Source organism: Onychostruthus taczanowskii, unplaced genomic scaffold (assembly GCF_017590055.1).
Source record: "Onychostruthus taczanowskii isolate IOZ18803 unplaced genomic scaffold, ASM1759005v1 scaffold5, whole genome shotgun sequence".
Lineage (NCBI taxonomy): Eukaryota > Metazoa > Chordata > Aves > Passeriformes > Passeridae > Onychostruthus > Onychostruthus taczanowskii.
The window spans coordinates 7,721,538-7,746,191 of record NW_024502568.1 but is presented as its reverse complement, the minus strand read 5'-3'; the positions used below and the strand labels follow the sequence as shown (position 1 = coordinate 7,746,191).

Sequence of the window (24,654 nt, the reverse complement as noted above, 5' to 3'; positions counted from 1 at the left end):
ATGCCACATCACATGCCCACCACCAGCCACTTCTGAAGCAGACATGAACTATGTTGTGAGCAGAGGAGGCACATTGGAGGCCATTGGATTGAAAAGACCCTTGGACACAAGTCAAAAAAAAGACCCTCAGAGACAGGAAAAGGCTTTTCTTGTGGTCGTGGCATCATTCAACCTGCTGTAATGCTTGTTTTCAATTTCTTTCACTAACCCTAGAAAAAAATGTTGCTTTTTCCATTCCTGTGAAAGAGAGGGTGAATTGACTCTCTTTGGTCTATAAATACTTCTGAGTTGTCCTTGCATTAGCCCCCCTTGGCTGTGGTGGTGGCTGCAGTGGTTTCTGACCACTGAGGCATTTCTGAAGTCCCTCCTGTGTGTACCCAGCAGGTGAAGAGACTGCTGTGGTGTCCTTTGCTTTGTCCAGTTTGTGTTTATAGCCAGGATTGCATAGTCTGAGCCATGCTTCTGCAGTGCAGCAGCCTGAGGTGACTGTCAGCATGGGGTGATCTTTGTGAGGAGATTCAGTGAGTGTCAGTAGGAGTGACACCAGCCATGCTTCTGCAGTGCAGCAGCCTGAGGTGACTGTCAGCATGGGGTGATGTTTGTGAGGAGATTCAGTGTCAGTAGGCCCACTGGTGGGTCCTACTGTATTCTGCTCTCAGAGCTGTCTGTGAAACCAGAAGAGATGGAATAGGTGGAATTCAAGGGTTTGTTTCATGGAAGTGGTTGATGTGGTAGGAGAGGTAACTCCAGCCTGTTGCCCTCCACCCCTTTCATCAAGGAAATACTGGCTAAGCTCACTCCCCAGAACATGCACCGTCACTCAGTGAATAAACACAAGGGATTTGTTGTGGGTTAATTCTGCTGCTGGAAATCAAACCCTGTTTTGTGGTCAGATGACATCTTTTCTCTTGGAAAGGGACCAAGGTTAAGAAGACAAGGAAGGCAGGTTAGTTAAAATATGTCAAAGTCTCTTGGGTGTAAGTAAAGACTATAAATAAAAGCCTTTTAACTTGGAAAAGAACTTTAGAGTGATATGATCAGGCTCAATTTAGTCCAAATATTGCTTTATGCCATTAAGCTGTTATCAGGTTTTGGTTCAACTGCAATAGTTTTACGGCTTCACTTCAGTGGGAACAGTTGCAGCCTTTATGCAAGTGAAGCACTTCCCCTGAAACGTTTGCAGGGAAGACTGCTGTATTGTGCAGGAACCTGGGAGTGAAACTGCCTGGAAATGAATAGCTGGGAAGGTCACCTCCTCTAAATCTTTTTTTTTTTTCTCTCTCTCTCTCATTCCAGTGTAACAACACAATCTAAGGATTTATATGGTGAACAATGAAGGGATTTAAAAGAGGTTTAGTTTTACATTCCTGTAAATGGATCCTCAAACTTAGTAATAGAAGCTGAACATTTTTACTTATTTCCTTTTAAGCTGCAAACATGTCTGATTCAGCAGTGTCTTGAGATGATTTGTCAGGATGAGAAAATAAGTCACACTGCTCTTCCTCTTGGATTAACAGAGAACAAGAATAATCCTGTACCCATAATATTATTTCAGTTGTGCTTGCATAATAGCCTGGAAATGGTTATACTCAATGCAATGCTTTGTAATAATGATGTTTCATCCTTTGAAGTTAGGTTAGTTCATGTCACAATGTCAGATCTGCACAAATAATAAAACACACACACCCCTCCAGTTTTTCTTGACTAGCCTTCATTTTCTGATCCAAGTTTTGCTACAGTCAGTTAGAAGACAGTGGATTTTAATACTGTTATCCAGCACCATCACAGCCCAAAGAGTCCCATATCCTATGTGGTGTGTTTGCATGTCAGTGTGTGGCTGAGGGTTTAGGAAGATCATGGTGTTTCTAAGAAGTCTTGCTGTGTGCATGCCTGTGCTCAAAGTCTCTGAGTAATGAGTAATTCCACCAAAATCATTGTAGCTGACCCTCTCCATGAGCCAAGGTTTTCCACGCATTTGGGCCCTTATTCCTGGTTTTCATTAAAGAAAGTGAGAGAAATCAGACCTCCCATAATTACTTGCAATCTGTGAGCTAGGCACATATGTAAATATTTTCAGGGTCACAACTTAGCTCTTTGCTTTTAATATACTGTGTTATTAGTAATGGGTTTTGAAGAGATTGAAAATCCCACCCATAAGTTTCTGTGGTGCCAAGCCTGCTCAGCCTTGACCTCTGCTCCCAGTGGTATCATTGGATTTACGGTTGACTTCAGGAGGAGCAGTCACAGCAGGTCTGAGTGCTTTTGAAAACCTTTTCCCTATGTTTTTCTGTGTAAAACCCATCACTGTAGCTGCCAGATTATATGGTACTAGGGTTTAAAATGACTTAAGAATGAAATCAAACTGATAAAAAGACCAAGTTGTAATAAAGCTAAGCAAAGTAAACTTGCTTTCTTTCTAAGACAAAGTAGCTTTCAGAAGGTTTTCATTTTCTCTGGCCCAAAAGCACTTGAGTTTGGTTCATTGTGTACACGTTGTGTCAAACCTGCTGCAGCAAAGCCTGAGGTGACGTCCTGCACCCACTACCTGTGCATGTGGGACCAGGTGCAGCCTCACCTGTGCACGAGGGACCAGGGGAGCAGGGCTGGAGCCCGCTTTGGGGGCTTGGTTTCAATTTCTCTCTGCCCCCTTACTACAGGCTGTGAACTTGGAAATCACCAGTTAAGCCCACATTTAGTTACTAATTCTGCCCAAGATGTGTCACTAGTTTTCCCCACTGCCAGAAGTTCTTTACAAATAGGAAATAACAGATCTGGAGGCTCAAGTAGAGTAAATGGGGTCCAAATCTACCCCCAGACTCACTGTACGTATTGTACTGGGGAAGAAGAGAGACAAACTAGAATTGCTATGTCTCCTGGTGTAATAGAAGAATAAATCCATAAAACATTGTATAGCACTCAAACACTGCAGCAGTAAAGTCCTTCTGAAGTTACCCATGCCCTGACTGGTGGTGTTGCTGTGTTAAAAGCTTCCTTGCTCACATCTGTTTGCAGAGGTCCACTGGAGCGGGGTGGTCTCTTGCTCTAAGAGTGATGATAAATACTTAGCTTTTATGGATTAGATTATTCCTCACAACTTGTTCTCTGTTTCACTGGAGGTCGAATGTACTCATCATCTATTTGAATGTTCTCCCCTGGGCCCGCTTTTGTATTTTTGCAATTAAACCCGATCCTTTTTTCTGTGGTGTCAGCAGACAGGAGTGTTCCTCCAGGCAGCCATGAAGACAGAAATGTGGGGGCAAGGCTGTTGCCTCTCTGTAGCTTTCTGCTCCTCCTCTCCCATCAACAGCTCCCTGTGCACGATACTCCCTTCCAGGGGTGGTTGTGTTCTCTCTACACCATCCATTTCTTTGTTCGCCTCCCCTTGAAAAGAGAGTCCAGATGTTATAATCCTTTTGTAAGCCCTAAAACTGGCAGGATTTTTGTGTTTGTTTCCATCCTCCTGTTTTATTTTCATAAGCCTATAGACTGACTTTGTTTCTCTTAAAGGTCTCTGGGCTGAGATTGCTATTCATCCACTTTTAATTAAAGCAATATAGGGAATTAGGCCTTTCACAGGGGTGGTTCTGGTGATGCCTCTGACTGTTTTTGATAGTTTTTCTCCCATCTGTGCAAATGCTTGGAAGTGTGAGTTGGAGCTTAAGCTTTTTAATTACCAGAGAGTGAAATTACTACATTATGCTGAATTGATTCCTTTTCAAAGGAAAAACTGTTTCTTGGCTGCTGCTGTGTGCACTAGTGTAACAAAGAGAGGAGGGTTCACTGCTGCAGCCTCAGAGGATGGGAAGGGTGGTGGGTACAAGGAGGGAGTAAGGATTTGGGCATTAGAGCACTGAGCATTTGGTGATCTGTGGTTTTTGCAGTAGGATTTTGAAGGGGTGGAGGTGGTGGGAGCCCAGTCCCTCACCCTGGCAGTATCCAGCTGTTTCCCACAGGAGTCTGTTTTAGATTAGGCTTCCAAAGGCACAGTTTCTTTTGACATTGGTATCACTAGAAGAGTATGGGTGTAGGACTGAGGGTGTCCAGAAAGCCAAGTACTTCTCTTCCCAAGTGATTTATAATACCTCATTCCCATTCTATCCTCCTTCAAAGCAATGCTCTAGGCTCATAAAACAGAGCTTCACACAAGCAGAGGCTGGTGCAGGCAGAGAACCTCCCGTTGGCATACGGGGGTCACAGACTGGTCTTTTTCTGTATCTTGGGGAAGGCAGTGGAATCATGCTCCCCAAGAACATGATTGTTTTGGGTGAGCAAGTGAAAGATCTCAACAGCAGGTCTCAGGCTGACCTAGGGAAGCAGCTTGCTTTTCCGCCTTGAGTGTTCAAATTATTGCAGGGTAATTTTACAGTGTGAAAGGCTCCAGCAGGAAATTTTCAGAAGAGCCCAAGTGTCATCTGACCCTGACTCCTGTTTTCTGAAGTGTCAATGTGTTCCTGGTGTGTTTGTGCATGTGTTTGGAAATCTGACTTCTGTTTCAAGTTGGTTAGCTATTTTAATACAATGGAAGGAAAGCTATCACCCTGAGTGGCAGTATGCTTGCAGGAAAACCTGTATTTACCCATGGACCCTTGGGGAGAGGGGATGATCCTCTTCAGTCTCATTAACTCCTGTCTCTTGCTTCTGTCCTTGCACGTAGCTTTTTTCCGGCGCAAGGCCCTCTCTTGGCTCGCTCAGCCCCGTGAGCCACACGCAGGTTCTTGTGGTGCTGCAGAGCAGCCACTGTGGGTGTTTGTGTCCCTTTCTGGACTCCTTTGGCTCCATCTCAATGCCAGCACGTGATGAAGGGTCTGTCAGACTGTCCCTTCCGCACTCATCTCTTTTTTTTTGCTGTCCTCTGTGGCCTGGAGTGTCTTGCTGTCCCAGGGGCTGGCTGATGCTCCATGTGTTTCTAATCTCATGGCGCAGCCGTGCTGGTTTCTCACTCGCAGCAGTGAGACGCCGGCTCCGATGTCGCTCACTTGGGTCCTGATCTCTGCGAGTCCTAGGGCCAGACTCTGTTCTCATTAATGGCTTTTCCATTTGGAAATACCTGCTTCCCTTTCCGCAGTGTTTCCCTATTGCAATGTCTGGAAAGGGCCAAGAGAAATTTTTTCTTTTCCCCATTTGCAGTGCCTGGGGTTTGTTGGGGGCTCTGGGTTTATGCTGTGGTTTGTTACTGATGCAGGTTTCCTGGGGGTTATAAGATGATCTAAAGCAATCTGACTGGTTGAGCTGACTCAGAAGTGACCCTCCTGAATCACTCCCAAGGAGCTGAGCTGTCTCAGGGTCTAACTGCAGGAGACTCATCTGCTTGTCATTAAAAATAAAATATCCTGTATGTCCTCAAATTATCAGGAATTTATTAAATTTTTTGGTTTTGTATTTCCAAAAAGCTCACGTCGGTGCCCTTTTTTCCAAGTAATATTATTAAATTAATCTCCAGTGCAGTATCTGAAATGCACCTGACTTTCCCTCTTGGCACATGAACAAAAATGTATAAAATATGAACTAAAATAAGCAATGTGGAAAACAGTCATCCAGAGAAAAAATTTAAAAACCTGCCTTCTGAACAAGACAAACACCTGTGAAAAAGATCCATCTGGAACTTTTTCTGGATAAAAACATAAAAAATAAGGTGGTAAGTAAGACCTAAACTTTTCATCATGTCCTAAATATACTGAATGTGGATCCTCCTTTCTTGTCCTAGTGCATTGGAGAGGTGATTTGGGATGGCCTGAGGAGGGAGGACTCTCCACTTTGGAGGTCTGTAACTACAGGTTGAACAGACTTTCCCAGTAGTGCCATAGGTAGAGCTGATTGTACCATGAATCAAGGTAATGGATTTGCTGGTCTCTTGAGCTCTCATGCTGTATTTCTGTGATTTGGTTCTTTGGAGCCACACGCTGAAAAGATTGTGAGGAAGATTAATTCAGAGTGTGTAGAAACTGGACGTGAAGGGGTTGTAAGACTAGATTGTGGATGTAAGATCTCAGCCTCAAAAAAACGGATTTTAGTCTACCCAGTAATAGAAACTTGTCAAAATGTAATTTTTTTTCCTAAGCTGCTTCTGGATTTTAATCAAAACTTCATGATTTCTGGACAACACCATTCTGATTTGTAAGTGGCACCAGTGTAATCTGTGTCACCACAACACCAGTCCCTCAGCTGCATGTGCTCTTTCAAGTGTACATGTATGAATACTGCATTCAGAAAGCCTCCTGTCACAGAGCAATCATTGTAGTAATTGCAAGAAATAGTTTTATTTCCTCCTTGCATGTCTAAAGGAAAAAGCCCAATCTTCCAATCCATTTGCAGCCACATGGTTTTATGTAACTCAGCAGGAAATACTCTTTTGTCTGTCTTGCGGATGAGTGCAGTGGAAGGTTCTGCTGCATCCTGTGGGCTTTTGGGTGCCTGAGAAATTTCTCTGCTGGTCTCCACAGTCCCACTTTCCTTCTCTTTCCATACCAATTCCTGCATTCACAGGATCTTAGTAGCAGTTGAATCTGGCCCACCATTGCTGTGGCAAATACAGCATCACCAAGCTGCTGGGCAGGCAGCCTTTGATGCTCTGTATTTCTCACAGTCAGGTAATTTTGTGGTATGACCTGCACTTTGTTTTGCACTGGTACCCAGTGTTAGTTCAGGTGCTTGGCACTTCCCTGCTATTTATTAACTTGTTCAAAAGCCATAGTGGCATTTTGGTTGTGAACAAATTGGTCTTGGGGACTGTCTTGTGTTTGTACTGTGTCTGGGACCAGGGGTTTCTGCTCTGGGAATAAATACTTTGGAAAATATCTTCTGATTCTTTGCAAGAAAACCACTCCTCTTCAGCTGTCTCTTCTGCCCTCATGCTGCTGGTTGTGAAGTGGCATTTCCACCATGTTGATCCCAAGAAAGAGACCCACTTTTACCCTGCACAGGGAAAAAGTGAGGGCTGGTTCTGCCTAAATCAGCATGGAAAAATATTATGCAGGGTGAGACTGAATTCCACCCAAACATAAATAGAGTAGCATGCCCCAGAATATCTTCTTGGTCTAAATCTTGCTCAGAAGTCGAAAGTCCCAAGTACCAATAAAGTCACTGACTAATGAACATTACTCAGTTCCTTTGGGTGCTTGGCTAGGGGCATTCATAGTTTCCAGTCATACGATTACTCCTTTTTTACTTTAAGCCATCCTGTTTTCCTTTAGTCTTTCAACCTTAAAGAAATATTGAGTAACTCTGTGTTCTGCTTCTGAATGGCAAAGTCAAGGGATTCCTGAGACACAGATCTTTTCCTGCTACCTGGAAACACCTTCTTTATCTCAGTGCCAGCTGATGTGTTAGTTTCCTGGTTTGTTTTCCATCACCTTTTCCGAGTCTCTCTCTCACCCCTTTTCCACTGGATTTCCACATAAACAAATTGGGATTTTCCAAGAAGTGGAGATGAATCGGCACCAGGACATCTGCTCTGCACAGTGGGTTTTTGATGATGAGACAGGGAGGGATTAAAATCTAAACCTGAAGTTTGGCAAATTATTTCAGTAAAAGCTTTAGGGAAGGCCAGCCCCAGTTTCTGGACAGCTCATTCTTGACTGCCAGTGAAGGTACAAAGAGGAGCCAGCTTCCAGACGAGTCATTAGCCTGACACACAATGAACCTTCAATTCCTTGTGGTGTCTTGCAGAAGTTTACCTGCAGGCCTAAATGTCTACCTGGTACATGAGATCTGTGAGTCCTTGAGCTGCCATTGGCACTTTGTCCTGGGTCATTCAGAACTGCAGCACTGCACCAGCTTTTAGTGTCTTGCAGCATCTCGTGTCATTTCCCAGCACCTCGTGCCCAGGGTTGCCTTTGGATGGGCAGTGACTCTGCTGAGAGGTCTTGCACTTCTGTGCCAAGTGGAGCTTCTGGTGTTGTGATTTCATGTATGCAACCATTGCCTCAGCTAAATTCACTCCTGTTGTACGTGAGACACAGGTACACATCTGCGGACTTGACTCTTTTAGGAAGTTGTGTGACTTGGAAACTTGTTTCACACATTCAGATCAGAATGTGGGTTCATGGTGTCTTGAGCTGAGTCTCTGAGAGCTGTCCTGAGTGGCAGATGAGCCATTTCACCTGACCTGGGTCCAGGTGATCTGTGTTGGCTGGAGAAGGGATATGTGCTGCCTGCTTCCTACATCCAATTACTTATTTTTCACAGGACTAACACCAAAGTATGTGTGGACTATACAGCAGCTGCCACTGAAATTTATAGGGATGTAGTTTCTGCAATAATTATCTACAATTCCCGACACCTGCCACAATCCCATTCTGTGGCTGTGCCATGCTGGTATATTTGACTCTATGTCATTGTGGGAATTGCATACAAGTATCACCCACCAGTGAAATACCTTCATCTGCGGAATCTAGCGCAGTGAATCTTGGATGGCAACACTACACCTCAGATTGTGAGTAGGGATAAAGAAGAATCCCAGATCCAATTGACCATGGCAAATCCAATTCAAACTGCAAAGGGATATTTTTCCTCCCATTAGGCAGAATGTGATTAATTTCCCATGTGGAAAATTGTTCAAGACAGACATGCTCGTAAATTATGGCTTAAGAGATCCTATTACTTCCAGATCCATCAAAACCTACTGTGCCTCCCAAAATAGCAATAAGAAGATAATTATATTAGCAGCCTTTCTTGTTTTTTGATGTATGACTGATATAGTCTGCAAGGTTATTTTCTGCCAGTTTGGGGCCTTCATTTAGTGCACTGACATTGTGGACATCAACAGCAATCCTTGGTTTCTGACATTTGAAATAAAAATTTTACAGAAGAGTTTTTAAAATAGAGGATTGAAAGCTAATAGGTGTCAATGAGCCCACATTTTAAAACAGCGCATCCTCTGAGGATAAGGACTTAAAAACTTCCTGTCCAAAAAGATACATGGATTTACTGGCAGGGAATCTTGAATGATCTGGTCTAGGAGGTGCTAGTGGCATAACTAACTTGGCTGATCATGAAATTCACTTAGGATACTCAAATTTGGAGCTGACTGAAAAGCAGTGGGGGAGGGTCTCATAATATACATGGTAAAAAGGCAGTTTGGTGGTGGTAATCACAAAGCAGTGGAGAGGGCTGGGGGAGAAGAATCATTGCATCTGGGAAGGAGATTTCTGTAGCTCTGAGGGGGTTTCCCTGAAAACTGCAGCTCAACAGTCAGCAGCAGTCAGAAAGCCAAAGGTGGTGTTAAAAAGAATTAGGCAAAGAATGGGGAAGAAAACCCAGAGTTATGAAAATCCAAGATTTCCCCACATTGTGAATACTGTATGTAGGTCTGTGTTGCCTCTCAGAAAATGTACATAATAAAGTAAGGTGCTGAGAAGAATGACAGAGGTGATTACAGAGGGGTATTGGCTTTTGTAGAACAGGAGTAAATAGACTAAAAGTCTTCAGTCTTGAACAGTGTGATGGTTGGGATAGACTAGAAGTTCGTGAAATCACCAAAAATTTGGGAGTGAGGAAAACATGATTAATTTTATTTCTCAGAATGCAAAAACCAGGTGCAGCCTTTGAAATCTGAAAAGCAAGCTTCAAGTGAGCAAAAGGAAGTATGAAATCACAAGCTGCGTGATTAAATTATGAAATTCATTTCCAGAGCACTCTGTAGGGACTACAAAATCTGTAGGTTCAAAAATGCACTAGGGCACTTTCTGTAGGATGAAGCCAACATTGGTTGCTAAAAGTTATTTTCTAATTCCCAAAAGGTCTGAGCTCTGCTGTGCAGGAATAGAAAGTGTGTATCAGGAGAAGGATCCCATTACATGTACCCTGTTCTTGCCTGTCTTCTACTGTCCAATCTTGTAGAGAGGGAGCTGGATTACAGAGACCTTTTTCTCAACCAAATGCAGCACTCCTACACCTCTGCAACAAAGTGGATTAAATCTTCCATCCCTTTTTGGTGTGTAATAACCACTAGTGGAGCTGCATCCTTGAATTGAGCTGAACACACAGATAGTGATCCTCCATCTAGAGCTGGAGGAGATGGCATCTGTCCATTCTTGACATTCTACTGGGAGACCACAAGTCTGCAGGCTGGACCACCTCAGAGGGGTTACCTGAGGTGCCCAATAGTGTGACTTTGTAACTCCATCCAGACCTGAATAGCACTGCACACCAGGACACAAAGGCAGACAGCATTTGGGGAGCTGCCATTCCTGTGTGGTGGCACAGGGAGAGAAAGACAGGTTTGTTTGTGGGGTGGATTTTGTTAGCAGCCAGTCCCGTTTGGCGGCTCAGTGTCTCTGTGGCTTCAAATGCAATTAATCAGGGCCCAAAAGGGTAATTACCAGTTCACATTCCTAATTCAGATTTCTGTGCCTATTCATGTTAGTGTTTTTGCTTTAATTTAGCAATAAAGTTGGGGTTGTTTTCATGTTTTCATGCTGCTGGCCAAGTGATTCTCATTAAAAATAAAAAAATAGCAAAACATTAGTTTCCAGTCCACCTTTTTTTCTTCTCCCTGGGAAAGGAGAAGCCCGTATTAACTGTGAAAGGGAAACAAAAGTGTGCGTGGTCCTAGGGTCCTGGTGTCACCTTGGCCGAAGACACTTTTCCTTTCATGGTGTGAGTAATTGCTCGGAGCATTAATCTCTGAAAGAGGCTTTTTATTCTGTAGTGGGCAAAGCTGTTGACATCTGACAGTGCTGTTTCCTCCTTTGATCACACATAAGCACCTTGCTGGACCCAGGAGAAGGCAGCCAGGGAAAGCTGGGGTTGCTCAGCATCCTGAGGTGCAGGGCAGCAGCTCTGTCCTCTTGCAGCCTTAACACTGCAGTTACTTGCACGTGGAGGAACTGAGAGGAATTTTTCAGATTGTCCTCCGCTGTCTTCTGGCAGCAGCAGGCACTGCTGGTGCCAAGTGACACTTGAGTGCAGTTTGCATTAAGTGGCCTGAGCTGGGAGCAGCTGACGTGCTCACGCACGGAGGAGCTGGGTGTGAAGGAGGCTGGTTATCAGATAAGTAATTATAAAATCATTTCCCTGTTCCTGTGCTTCGGCTGAGCTGTGATAAGTGCTGGTGGTAGCGCTCCGAGTCGTGCAGCCGAGGTGGAGCAGAGTGACCACACACTGGCTCATGTTGGTGCCACACGGACCATCGTGTCCACTGCCTGCCACAGGAGTGGGTGACCCTGCATCAGCAGGGAGGCAGGGGCATTAGGGGTGGCTTCGTGGTCAGGAGTTTAGAGAGGAGGTGCTTCTGGGTGGCCTGGCCACAGACCTGACCCAAAGGCTGTTTCATCAGGCAATGTGATGTGGTGGGTTGACCTTGGCTGGACATCAGGAGCCCATAAAGCTGCTGTATCACTCTCCTTCTCAGCAGGACAGGCAGGGGGGAAATAAGATGGGAAAAAACAACTTGTGGGTCAAGATAAAGGCAGTTTGATAAAGTGAAAGCAAAGGTCACATGTGGAAGGAAAGGAAAATGAAAGATTTATTCTCTACTTCCCATCAGAAGGTCGTGTCTTGCCGCTTCCCTGGAAGTGGAGCTTCATTTTGTGTAATGGTTACTCTGGAATACAAGTGTCATAAATATTGAATGCTCCTCCTCTCTCCTCCTTTCTCTCAGCTCTGACTGCTGAGTTGATGTCATACAGTTTGGAATATCCCTTTGGTCAGTTTGGGTCATAGCTGTCCTGGCTATGTCCCCTCCCAAGGTTTTGCCCACCCCAGCCTTCTGGTGGTGGTGATGGCAATGTTAGACAGCTGTGAGGTTTTGTGGGCCCTGCTTCTGGAGCACCAAAACACTGGGATGTTATCAACACCTTTCTAGCTACAGATACAAAGCACAGCACTGTACTCTGCTGCTGTGGGAAAATCATCTCCATCTCAGCCAGATCCAATCAATACCCGTGGGCACAAATCCCAGGTGGGTTATTGCACTGCAGGCTCAGAGGAGGCAGGGCAAGGGGTGCAGGTCTGGCTTTGAAGTTGGCACAGGTTGGTGCAAAGGTGACTGCACCAGTCAGAACCCCAATGTGTGCCTATTTCCCTTCTCCTGAAGCACAGAAACTGGTCATCCCTGCTTTAAAGTGCATGCCTGTGAGCCTTTGAAACAGCAATAGCTTTATCAGGGATCAGAGCAGGCAGAGAGGAAATCTCTACCAGAGATTGCCTTAATAACACTTAAAAGTAAGACATATTGAAGAGATGAGTCTGGAACCAGAGGATGAAATCTGTGGTTTGAGATGATGTCTTGGTCTGCAGATGAGCTTCTTGACTCCAGGGCCAGCTACTTTTGGTCTGGTTGTTGTTCAGCAGCTTCTTCTGTACCTGCTGTCATCGAGTGAAAATTCAGCTTAAAACTAGTCAGCAGTTTTACCTGGAGGACTCCAGGAGAGCACTTTGATTTAGGAAGCAAGAACAGTGCTCTGTTTTGTGAAGCACCAGAGATTTAATTTCTTACTACAGCTCTCCAAAATCCTAGCCTGGTGAGTTCCAGCCTCTGGCAAGCACAGACACCTAGTTTGTTTGCTGACATATTGTTTCTTTGTTTAATTTCTGTGTTAATTGGTGCCTTACAAATACCACAGCTGCTCTGTGAAGCAGTGCCTATCTGACTGCTGAATTTCACCTACAATATGGGACATGTGTAAATTGGCAACTGACTTAATCAAGGTCTTCCACTGGAAAGAGTTTTGCCTCTTTTGTGGCAGAAATTTAGAATTTGTTTTCAATTAAAGTAAATGAACAGGAAGATTTTTCTGCCCCTAGATAGCAAAGTAGGTGTATTTTCATGCTACGTGTGATCAGCAGAGGGATCTAGGGACTGGCTCTATGGCTTTCATTAGTGTGTGCTCGTTTGGTGACCTTGTGAAGCCACGTTTGCATCCCTACCCCTCAATTTTGCAATGTTCCTGTAAGAGCACACGCTGTGGCACTGCATTATTGCATGGCCAACCTCCCTGTAATAATAACTTTGACCTACGTGGTATGAGTGCAAATATTATTTTATTCACAGCTCCAGTTCTCAACCAGCTTAAGGGTGGAGTCTCCCAAGCACTGTTATTGCCCGTCACGCCAGAGGATGTGGCTGGGACCTTACTGTGCTTTTCCAGTGTAGTTTGGCAGGGGTGTGGTGCACATCCATCTCCCTGCACTGACCCTGCTGTAGGGTCTCTTATCCCAGTGGATGCAGCCCCAAGGCTCCCTGTTGGCAAGGCTGGTCCTAGCCCAGGGCCTCTGAGGCAGTGTCTCAGGCTTAATGTCACACCTGCATGAATGACAGGTCTCATAAGACAGTGTAAATGTTTTAATGGGCTCTGTTCCTTAAGGCTCCTGCTTTAAAAGACTGAGGTGGGACCATATGGTCCTTTCCTGAGGGTCCATACCACTCAGTGTCAGTAGGAAGACACCTGGTGACTTTACCAGACCCCAATGAGCAAGGTGGAACTTGATGTGGGTTTGGAAAGAGTAGAGGAAAATTTTTGTTGGTGTAGCGGCAGGGACATGGCCTCACCCTTTAGGAAGAGTATTTTTTTATGCTTAGGTGGTACAAAAGCATTTGACAGGCTCTTTCCTTGTCCTCTCGGGAGCCAGGCAGTGAAGTAGCTCAGATGAAACAACCATTTTCACCAGCAAATTTTCACCAGGAACTGCTCCTTCCAAAAATTGTTGGGCCAATGTACAGCGATCCACATCATTGCAACACTGCCCAGGGAGTGAAAGGTACTCTGGAACAAAGCTCTGCTGACTGTGGAGCCCTAATGATTTGGAAATCATGGGTTAGGAGCCACTAACTACCTTGGTGAAGCAGGACAGTGGCGCCAGCTGATACAGGAGGAAAACCATCTCAGCAATGAGATGTAGTGGTTGATGTTTCTCTGTTTCTCAGCTTGGTGTAGGGTCTGGATAGTCTGATCATTATTTAATCCTCGGGGTTTTTGCACATTAAATGACTTGGTCCTGGGTTTTGGGAAATGGATCTTTTTGGAGGATGTTCAACAAAATGAAACAAAGAGTGCAGTGGATGTGATTCTTATCTTAGGGAGAAGTATGCATAGGCAAGGATGGTGCTTTGGATCTGCACAGGCTTTCCTGGTTTTCTGTGCCTTTCGCTCGCAGCGTAGCAAAGATTATGCAAAGAGCAGGACACTCTGCATCCTCTGTGTGAGAGGGCCCTGCTGTTTCCTAAGGCGTCCTTTCTCAGGTGTTTTGAAAATCTGACCCTCTTTGGGCTCCTTGTCTCTGTGGGAGTGGGGATTATCATGGTGTTGGTTCCTCCAGGTGAGGGTGTGCTAGTTGCTGGCTGCAGGTGTCAACACACTCCTCCCTCTGCCCTCAGACACACTGACTGCTTTCTGCAATTAAGAGCTCTTGGCTGTTTGCAGGGTAATGTAGCTCTTGCAACCAGCAATTACACACGGGTTCACTTTCCCCCTTGGAGAAGCTGAGCTGTGTATTTTGAGGCGGCACTGATTTCACTGCACAAATTGAAGACCTGACCCACTGAATCAACACTTCAACATTTTACAACCACCCACAGAGTGGGAAGTTCGTTTTAAGGGATCTGGGGACTTGTGCTTGTACTGAGATCATCTTCTGTGAGGTAGATGCTTTACTTTACTGTGCTCTGGTGGTAAAGTTGTTTTAAGTGAAGTGCTGGTGGATCTCTGTGTTTGCTGGTGCTCACAGACCAATGTACAGGGAGCTGCCCCACAATAAAAAAATTGAAAGGATAATTTTGTGCAACTTCTGCCTGCCCTTTCCAGACCAAACTCTGTATCATTTGTCTACACCATGGTTCCTGCTTTTCTTTGAAGAGGTGAGAGATTTGCAACTGGGATATCTGAAGAGGAAATTGCAGCAGCAATGGATTGTTTGGGTGATAGCAGCAGGACACAGAGCAATATGAAGTAGCTCTTGGCCTATGCAAAATATTCTACAAACATAGCTTGAGATTTGCACTCCATGGCCCCTTTCTGTCACTCCTGAATTTCAGTGTCAGTGCTCATGGCTTTTCTCCTTCCAGCTGTGCCTGATGCTTCAATTCACAAAGTGTGTTCTAGCAAAGCATTCTGGAGCTGATGCTGTTGTCCCTGGAGGATAACAGCCAATCCTCCAGACACTGCAGAACAGCCAGGTTCAGAGGTAGGAGCTCTTTGGAAGGGAATCCAGCCTTGCCACTTGCTTGTCTTTGGTTCCCCTTTCTAATTATTCATGTAAGGGCATATTTTGCTTATCACTTCTAATGGAGGAAGATTTCTCTTCCTGGTGATACTCCTTTATACAAGCCATGTTACTTCCCATGCTTTATTGCTTCTCAGTGATTTTCTTTAATATTGCAGCTTATGCACATTAAAAACAGGATCCAAGGGCAGGAGGACACCGTCCCCACCATCCCCCACATCTCAGGGCAATATTGTTATTGCTTGTGTGGCTTTCCTGGCTGCCCCATCTGTCTCCATCACCTCTTGTCACCTTCCATAGTAATTCCTGCTGATTAGCAAAGGCCTTTATCAGCTGAGGCTCTTTGGCAAGACAAGTTCAGCCAACAGTTTGACTCTGTCACGAGTTTCTACTTATTAAAAAAGTCCTTCCCCCTCCCACCGGTGGAAACACTATGAATCATTTCCCTCCCCTTTCTTTGTCAGGAGCAAATGCCATCAGTGTTAGGACCCTGGCACTGACTTTCTGACTCCAGGAAATCATGGGTGAAACAATCCATGGAAACTGGAATCCCCATTTAAAAGTAAGATATTATTTTGTAAGGAACACACCTCCCTTCTGGCTGCTATCAGATTGCCATCTGATTGACAATCACACGTACTTCCATGGGAAAAATAATTTTTTGTTCTATTCCATATCATTGTGCTGTTGATTTGTCTGTTTTCCAGTGCAAGGTGGCAGTGCATGTTTAAATGCCCCATTTGGGAGATAGATTGTGTGTCAGGTGCCTGAGAGTTTTGGCAGGACCCTGAGGTGGATGTCACAGCCTAAATGGGTTGAAGGGAATTTGTGTAATATTTGATTGTAGGCCTGTGCTTATTTGGTGTATAAAAATAATTAAAACAGCCATGTGTAAGAATTAGAAGGCTTCATAAAAATACTTGAATGGCAAAAAAGTTTTAGTTACACTGGAAGAAGCTTCTTAGCTCAAAAGGAAAATCTGTAACTACACAAGGGCTAAATTTTTTATTTTTGTTTATTGATGCAGTGTAACTGCAAGAAGAGTCTGACCTTATCTCCCAGGTACCTCTGAGAAGTTGATCTTGGGTTAAACTTGGCAATACATACAGACCTTATGCCTCCCAGGTTTTCAGGTAGAAAATGCAGAGAATCAACGACCCAGTAACAAGAACAACACGAAGAGGCAGAAGCAGGAGCTCTTTCCTGCTCCTGGGAGAGAGAACTGACAGAACCTCCCTAGCTGGAGCTTCTGGAGTCAAGGCAGCATATGTCTCTTTTAAACGTAAATCAGATGAGACATTAGAGTACTTTAAATGCTCCCATTAGTCTTCAGGCTGTCCACCGTAGAATATTTATCATATGGCTTGCTTCACGTGCTACATTCTGAAGTGTGGTGATGGTGCTTAAAATTCAAGATGAAATGTCAGTATGCATTTGTCCATCATCCCTTTGATAGTGTTTGGTCTCTTCTTAGTCTCTGACAGAGGCTCTTTGCATCAAACAATTGGTGTCCTTAGGCCAATCCATCACCCAGACATACCTGGAAATGAGACTCGAGCTCAGCAATCAGAGAGTAAGTCCAAGAGATGAATCTGTTCTCTGTCAGATTTGGAAGGGAGCTAAAAACAATTTCCCTGCTCCTTGCTGGCCCTGCAGCAGCTGTCACTCACGTCTAGCTCCAAGCAGAGCTGGCAGCTCGGGACTGAGCCACTGGCACAAAGGTAGGAATGTCAAAAGGCATCCCTAGAAGGTCTCAAGGCCTGGATTTGCAGCCCCTCTCCTTGGCAGTGAAAGGTGTGATCTGGAGATTTGATTCAGACACTTAGAGCTTACAAATCACCAGTCAAGGACAGTGGCTGCTGACAGCTGGCATCTGCTGTCATTGTAGGGTCTGTGTACCATGTGTCCCCCTTCCTGAAGAGGAAAGACAGGATTCTCCTGCTAGGGATCCCCTCAGGGACTTGTGGTGTTTCTTTGCCTGGTGATGCCTGGTGCTGTCCTGCCTCAAAAACATGCTCCACAGTGTCACCAAGCCCCAGGAGCTGGGCTTCTTCCCTGTACAAACCGCATCCTTGGCTATTACAAACCATTAGGCTGTGGACCCTTCTGTGTACTCAGCACAGGCTTGTGGGCTAATGGGAGAACCAGAATGTTTGGATGCATTTAAACCAGTTTGTTCTTGGACCTCGTGGCACTTGTTAAAAGTCTATGTTACTCCAGGTCTGAGGTGATGCAGGAATAAAGTGATATTCTGAGGATACATTTAAGCTTTCAGAATCAGCAGCTGCCAGATAGAAAATCTCCTGCACAGCTTTATTATTCCCACTTTCTGCACCCACTGTGTATACAGGAGGAAACTTAGATCTTATGAGCGAAGAAGTGTGTGGTCATGAAATTAAAGACTTCTTATATATATATATATACACGCATATACACACACACAGAGATGAAGGGATGGTTTAAGATGTCCTCTACTATGTTAAACCTGATACTTTGCTTCTTATTCATATTAATTTCCTAGGAATAATATTTTCTTTAAAGAAAAAATGATAAAAATAAATACTGTTATCCTGCATTAGCAGCAGGGCTGGAGCCCTGTCTTTCCCACGTCTCTTTCCAATTGCTGCTCTCTTCAGAGCCCTTCCTGACATGTGCCAGACCTCTCGGCCCTGTCCAAGCCTGGCACACCAGTGAATGAAATATTTGCATGAGGCAGCGTCATCTCATGTAACCTTTGACTTCCCATCTGAATGGAGACAGACTTCCTGTTCACTTCCTAGCTGGGCTGCAGCGTGGTCAAAAGCCACTCATCCTTCTGTAAAATGGGGCTGTAGTGCCTGAGGAGGCTTAAATGAGCTGCAGTAAAATTCGGGAGAGAGGAAGCAGGGCTCTATGTACTCACAGAGAAGAGATCCCTTCCTTATGTTCCCAAAGGAAAAGCCAAGTGGCACATAAACCACTACTCCACCCTGGCGAGGAAATTGTCTGGGCTGTTCTGCATTTACCAGCCACCCTGGAACTTTCCCACTTGATGTTGGTGCTGGGCAAAATGCTCTCTTCCAGTGCCATCCAGAAGGCTCCTTGCTGGCTGATGTGCTCCTGCTGCCCAGCTCTCTGCCTTCCCTGGATTTATGGTGGCCCTGTCTCCCTTGTTAGGCAAAGCTTTCCCTTGATGGGGTCTGCACTCACTTGGAGAAGGTAAAGAGTGCACAGCATAGGTCTCTCACATTCCCTTCCTTTTCCAGTCCTGTGGGACCTCCCTTGCTTTCAGAGGAAGATCAGGAGCAAAGGGGGAGCTGGAGAGAGCAGTAGCAACTCGCACTGGCTCTGCCACCAGTTCCTGCTGGTGTTTGTGATGGCTTTGACTGAGCCCCTAGCAGCACGGGCTGTCTTCCCAGACAAGGGAAGAAGCTGGGCACTTGGGAAGCTGTCCCTCCTTAGGTGACTCTGCCAATGAGACTTCTCTGCCTGAAGACCTTCAGAACTTGTGGGGGGGGTCCCCTCCTTGCTGCCCATCAGAACTGGATATGTTTGCAGGGTGTCCTTGGTTTTCTTCCTGTTTTTTCTTTGTTGACTGCCACTCCATAGTGCCCTAAAATACCCAGTCTTCTCCAGATCTCAGCTTTGAATGCCATACTGGACTGGGCAGCTACAGATCTTTCCCACTGGCTTCATCAAGCTTTTTCCAGTTTCCAGTAGTAGAAGGAAAATGCTCTTTTTGCTGATGGGATTAAAATGGAAGCACCTTCTGGGCTTTGTTTTGTCCTAACACCACAGTTGCCCTGATATTTTCCATCTCCATTTAAGGACTGAATTAAGATTCATTATATCCTGGGGTCTTTTTTGTACTCTGTTTAATATAACATTCTTTATTATTACTTATAGAAAAGCTGAGTTGCATTTACAGGAGAGCTTTCATGTGTTTAAATCTTTGGTTCCTTTATGTTTTTATATGGTCACCCGTTCAACTTTTCACTCACGGCTTGAACTGAAAACAGGAAAACCAGAAAGTGAGAATGTTTCCAAAATGTCGTTTTCTCTTTGCAGTATATTTATAAAAGTTGCAAAAAAAAAAAAAAAAAAAACAAAAAAAACAAAACAACCAACCAAGATCTCCCACACCAGCATTTCTGGAGCACTGAGAAAGGAACTATTCCTTTCTCTGTAGCTACTCCTACCTCTTTCCCTCCCTCTTTACCTTTTTTCCCCAAAAAGCAGTTTATTGCCGCCATTATGCAGTTATCGATAAGTGTGATCCTCAAGGCAGGTAATTCTCACCATTTACCAGACAGAGAAGCAGGAAAGCAAGAATCTTTCAGTGTGTCCAGAGTGGGTCAGTGCAGGAGGATGGAAGGGTCACTTTCCTTCTCCAGCTGCTTTTGACTAAATTGCTCAAGCTGATGCAATTTGACTAAATTGCTCAAGATGATGCAATGTCTCAGACACCCATTGAAGATTTCTGTGACCACAAGGCATCACAACCTACAGGGATGGCTCAACATCAGCATAGTAATGAGATAACCACAGGGAACCCAGAGAGAGAAACTGATGGTACCAGGAAATGGCTTTAACTCACAGCACAAACTGTTTTGTTGCCAGAATTGGGGATAAAGATAAATCACTTTCTCCTGTCTGAAACAAAAGGCTTTAACACCTTCCAGACTAGCAGCTATGGAAGAAAAGGCAACCAAAAGGGGCAATGTCTGGGGGAGGCTTAGAGCCTTTGCTACTGGACTAAATCTGCCTTTCATTAACCTCTCAGATTGTGTAATCAGATGAAGTCAAAGCCACATATTCAGATTTTGGATCTGATTTGATTTCTTAGTCCAGTTTCTTATCTCACAGTCTATGGATGAGTATCTTGTTTGCCTGTTGGTGGAAGAAGTTTGGAGCAGGGTGTAGTATAGATGTGGTTTTTTTACAGATATTTCATGGTCTAAATAATGCTGGCAGATACTGTTTTCTTCTACCACAAGGAGAACATACAATTTATTCTTGTCTGATTATATTAAAATAAATACAGCACAAAAGGAAAAGGGAAGAAAACCACCAAAAAAGGATATGAAGATATAATCCCTTCTAGCCAAAAAAATACCAACTCTATGACATCCTTGTGTGTGGGGAAACTCAGTTCCTAGATTATTTTGATAAACTTTGTTACAATCAGTTTCACACAAAACCCGGTTGTTTATTTAATCTTAACTGCTTGCAGAAATGTCATCCAGTAAGGACGTCGAGGTTATTATTTTTCTTTTAGTTTAAAAAAGAAGAGTTTGTTTATTTTTCTTCTGTTATTTGGTTTCTCCATGTAGATTTATAAGGGCTCTGTCACCAATAGTCTTGTATTTGCTTGTGAGCTGGGTGTGTGGTTTGTCTGCCTGGAAGGGCAGGAGCATGCACAGTGGGAGGCAGCTGAGTGGGGACCACATGGAGCCCCGTGATGCTTCCTGCACAGACAGCATGGACATGCCAAAGTGATCCTGAACTGGGAGCGAGTCATAACACAGTGTCAGTCCATTCCAGGATAGTGCCATCACTACGAGGGAACCAAAACCTTTTGTGTTACCTACAGGGTGAAATCAGAAACCCCTCTCTGTCCCATGTGTCCCTGGGTCCCCTTCTGGAAGCTCACACAGGCAGGACTGTGGTGGCAGTCATCCAGGTTTCATGCTGACAGCCATGGTTGGAGCCAGAGATGAAGCTCTCTCTGCTGGGTGCTGCTGTGCTGTCCCACATGGCAGGTGATGCCCCTAACCCTCCCCTTTCGTGTGTTCTCTCCTCAGGCAAGATCCTGTTCCGGAGGAGCCATGTCCGAGATGTAGCAGTGAAGAGGCTGAAGCCCATCGACGAGTACTGCAGGGTAAGGGCTCTGGGGAGCACAGCCCTCCCGCCTGGGGGCTCAGGGCTCCACCTGTGCTGGCATTTCCCTGCTGGAGAGTGCTGACACCCATCACAGGGAAGGATGGTGCTTCCCAAACACCACCATGACTAACAGGGCAGGTGGAAACAGGCTGCTGTTTGCTCCCAGCGTCCTCGCAGCATTTTCCCTGGCAAACTTTATGTACTGGTTTGGTGCCTTGTTTAGTCAGTAAAGGCTCTAAGCCTCGCCTGCCCTAAATGTGGATTTTATTTCTGCATCAGCTTCGATGATTCAGGAGTTGAGCAGGCAGAGTGGCCCGACTAAGGTGGTGTTTTCTTCTGTTGTCTGCCTGTCTGTCCCCTGGTGCCACATGAGGGACAGCAGTGGCTGGTGCAGCAGTGAGGGAGGACCTGTGTCTTCCAGGAGTGCTTCTCCTCATGAGTGAAAGCCTGGAAATTTGTTGCTGGACAGAAAAGCTTGACTCTGTTGAGAAGAGTATTAAGCCACCTAATCTTCTCTTTCTAAACTAGAGTTTATGATTTGATGATAATTAATTCTCTGTCAGTAGAATAAAAGTCGTTTGCTTAGGCAAGTCCTACTTGCTTAGGCAAGGAGGATTCCCAGTTTTTGCAGAGGTATCGAGTCCGTCAGCACATTATTTAAACCCCAGACTTCCTCTCTTATTTCCCTTGAGGTTTTCTTTCCATTTTTAGAAAGTCAGAGGAGCAGGTGGAGGGGGTAAAAAGCATTCCCAAGAACTTCTCCAGTCAGACATTTGCTCATCCAAAATTGGAAGCAGATTGCCAAAGTGCCTGAGGCGTGCTGGGGGTGGTGGTGGCGGTGAAACCCATGCCATCTGCACCCCCGGGGTGAGGAAGCTGCAATTAAAGTCTTCTCTCATGAGATCAGGCTTTCTTGTGTGACAATTAGTGTACTGTCTTCCTGCTGGCAGCCAAATGGCTCTTTCTGAAATAAGTAGGGTCTCAGTGGGTCCGCACCCGTCCTCCTTCAGACAGGAACTGCCGGCGACAGGAGCAGCCAGGGCTGGCTGATGTCAGGGTTCACCCAGCAGATGCGTGGTGGGGAAAGCAGGGACTTTGTCACCCAGCAGTGAAAGCAGTGACCAGGGGCAGCTGGATCTCTGGGACCCCATTGTCTGTGTCCCAGACAGACCTGGCCTGACCCAGCCAGGCCTGCTGGGGCTCCACTGGTCATGGCCAAGGGGTGTCTTGTGGCTGATGGCACATTCATTGTCACTGTGGTGCTGTGATTCCTGCTTTCCTCATTTCCTTTTTTCTCTCTTGGACAAGTCTGGCTCAGGTCACAGAATCATAGAATGGTTCCACTTTGGTTCAGATCTGCTGCTGCTGCTCGGACATGCTTGGATACGTCCCTGAAGCCAAGCTGTTTACTTAATCCATGTATTGATAGATGCTGCTTTTGTGAGCAGAGACCCTGCAGTGTTGGATTGGCCCAGTTTCCCACAGCCCAGTGTTTCCTGTCTCCAGTAGCAGCCACAGTGGTTCTCAGCACTGAGTATCACAAACCTTCAGCGACTTCTCCAGAATATTATTCCAGTGGTCTCTGGCACATGTTTCTTGTGCCTGATGTAGTGTCTTTTTATTTCGTTTGCAGTTTACTGTAATTTGTATTTAATTTGCCTTTGTACCCACTTTCTGCTTTTCTACCCTTCTCCAGTGGATGTTCTGACTCTTTAGAGAATTGTATGGAACTGTAGAGCAAGAGTATAATTTTGACAAGTTCAGTCCTACTTCTATAAGAGTTCAAAGCTTATGTCCCATGTTACTCCTCAAATGAGTAGGCTGAAAAATTTGAAAAAATTAGAGAATTATGCTGGAATGATGTGGGTGAAGCTGATGGAATAAATGTGATGTGGGATGATAAAATGAATAAACAGAACAATAGACCTCTATCCCCTGGAATCTGTGTGGCAGCAGAGGGGGAGGCAGGTTCAAATGGCAAATTTTTTTTGCAAGGTAAGAGTTCTGTGTCCATTTCACCTGTCCTGGAAAGCTGAAGCACAAATGGGGGATGCAAATGTTTGACCATTTGTTGTCTTGTTTTTGCAGACTGTCAGTGTGGAAATTTGCATGTCTGAGAAGCAGGTCTCACTCCTGATGTGTGGAAGTGTTTGTGGTTTCTGTGCCAGGAACAGGCAGAGGCTGTCTTAGAGTTTGTGGGGATACTTGGCAGTAAGGGGAGGTCTGCAGAAGATTCTCTATCAGGGGCATGATCCCTCTGGACCCTACGGCTTTGACCTCTGTACCACTCATGCCTGGGTTATTCCCAGTGCATTGTAGCAGCTTAGAGAAATGCCATCACAGAGGTAACTAGGCCAGTGGTTTTGCTAAGGCTGCAAGAAACTTTGAAGTTGCAACGAAAACTAGAGGAGTGGGATACATGGGAAGATTTCCAGGAGTTTTCTCATCTGTAAACATGAAAGTGCAGAGTCTGGATGTCCTTACTGGTAACCTGAGTGAGTTACCAAACGAGCTGTGTTTTGCCAGTAAATGTGTGCTGCCCACTGGAATTAGTCTCTCTGGATGATTTCCCTCTTAACTGTAGGCTTGGAATTAGTTTAGTGTGATTTAAGGTCTTCTGGGCTCGTTGGGCCTGATTTTCTAAATTTATTTAGGAATTTTTGCCAACGTGAAAGAAAGAGCAACTTCATAGAGCTCCCTTCCCAAGGGCATTTTATTTATGAGGCTTTTGATCTCTCAAACACACCTCTGGTGAGTGTTTGTCCTGTGTGTGTACCATCCTGTCTTCAAGAAAGACCTTTCTGGTCAGTGGCTCACAAAACTGTCGCTCTGTCCTTTCACAGCCCTCTGGGAAAACTCGGGCCAGAATTTGCTGACTTCCATATTTGTGTGTGCTGATCCTAATTGAGGGAAGCATCTTTGTGCAGGGCAGACCTTAAGATGTAACATCCCATTGTCATAAACCTGGATTTGTCACGTGCCTTCATGCTGTCCCATAAAGCTGGGTATGGTTTTAAGCAGAAGCTTAGGAGCTTGTCTATAGTGAGGCTTGAGTACCCAGATGGACACCACCTAAATAAAAATTAAATGAGCAAGTCACATAGTGCCAGGAAGTACTTTTATTAATGTTATTCTTTTATGAATGTTCACTATTTTGGACACCATATCCCAGATGGACACCACCTAAATAAAAATTAAATGAGCAAGTCACATAGTGCCAGGAATACTTTTATTAATGTTATTCTTTTATTAATGTTCACTATTTTGGAGACCATACTTCACAAATATAATTACCTCCCTCTTGGTCTCTCAGTCCTGCCTCTTTTTCAGGGTTTAATCCTTGAACCTGTCAAGACAGGTACACAGGCATTTCTCTCTGTATCTGTTGTACAATTAAGCTAGTTTCGTTGAAGATGGAATAGCAGTCCTGGTTAAGAATGGGAGTTTAACAGAAATACTTTCAAAATTTATCTTTTGTTAGTGAAATACCTTCAAACTTGAGCTGACATTTTTAATCCATGTTTCAGAATCCCAATGCATTTAGACTGGCTGCAGTAACGAGAGTTAATTTTTTGCAACACTCTTCTCAGCACCTGGAGCAGAGCCTTGTTTTCCATTGTGTTATGGTGCTTC

The 24,654-nt window shown here is 44.9% G+C and overlaps 1 protein-coding gene across 2 annotated transcripts in view; it reads left to right on the top strand.

Moving 5' to 3' along the window:
* Positions 1-24,654, top strand: part of SH3PXD2A (SH3 and PX domains 2A) — a 247,844-nt gene that overhangs the window by 77,764 nt on the left and 145,426 nt on the right. For both annotated transcript variants that reach the window (XM_041415388.1, XM_041415386.1), the window contains exon 4: positions 20,943-21,019. In XM_041415388.1, the coding sequence (XP_041271322.1) occupies positions 20,943-21,019 (77 nt within the window). The remainder of the gene's footprint in view (positions 1-20,942; positions 21,020-24,654) is intronic.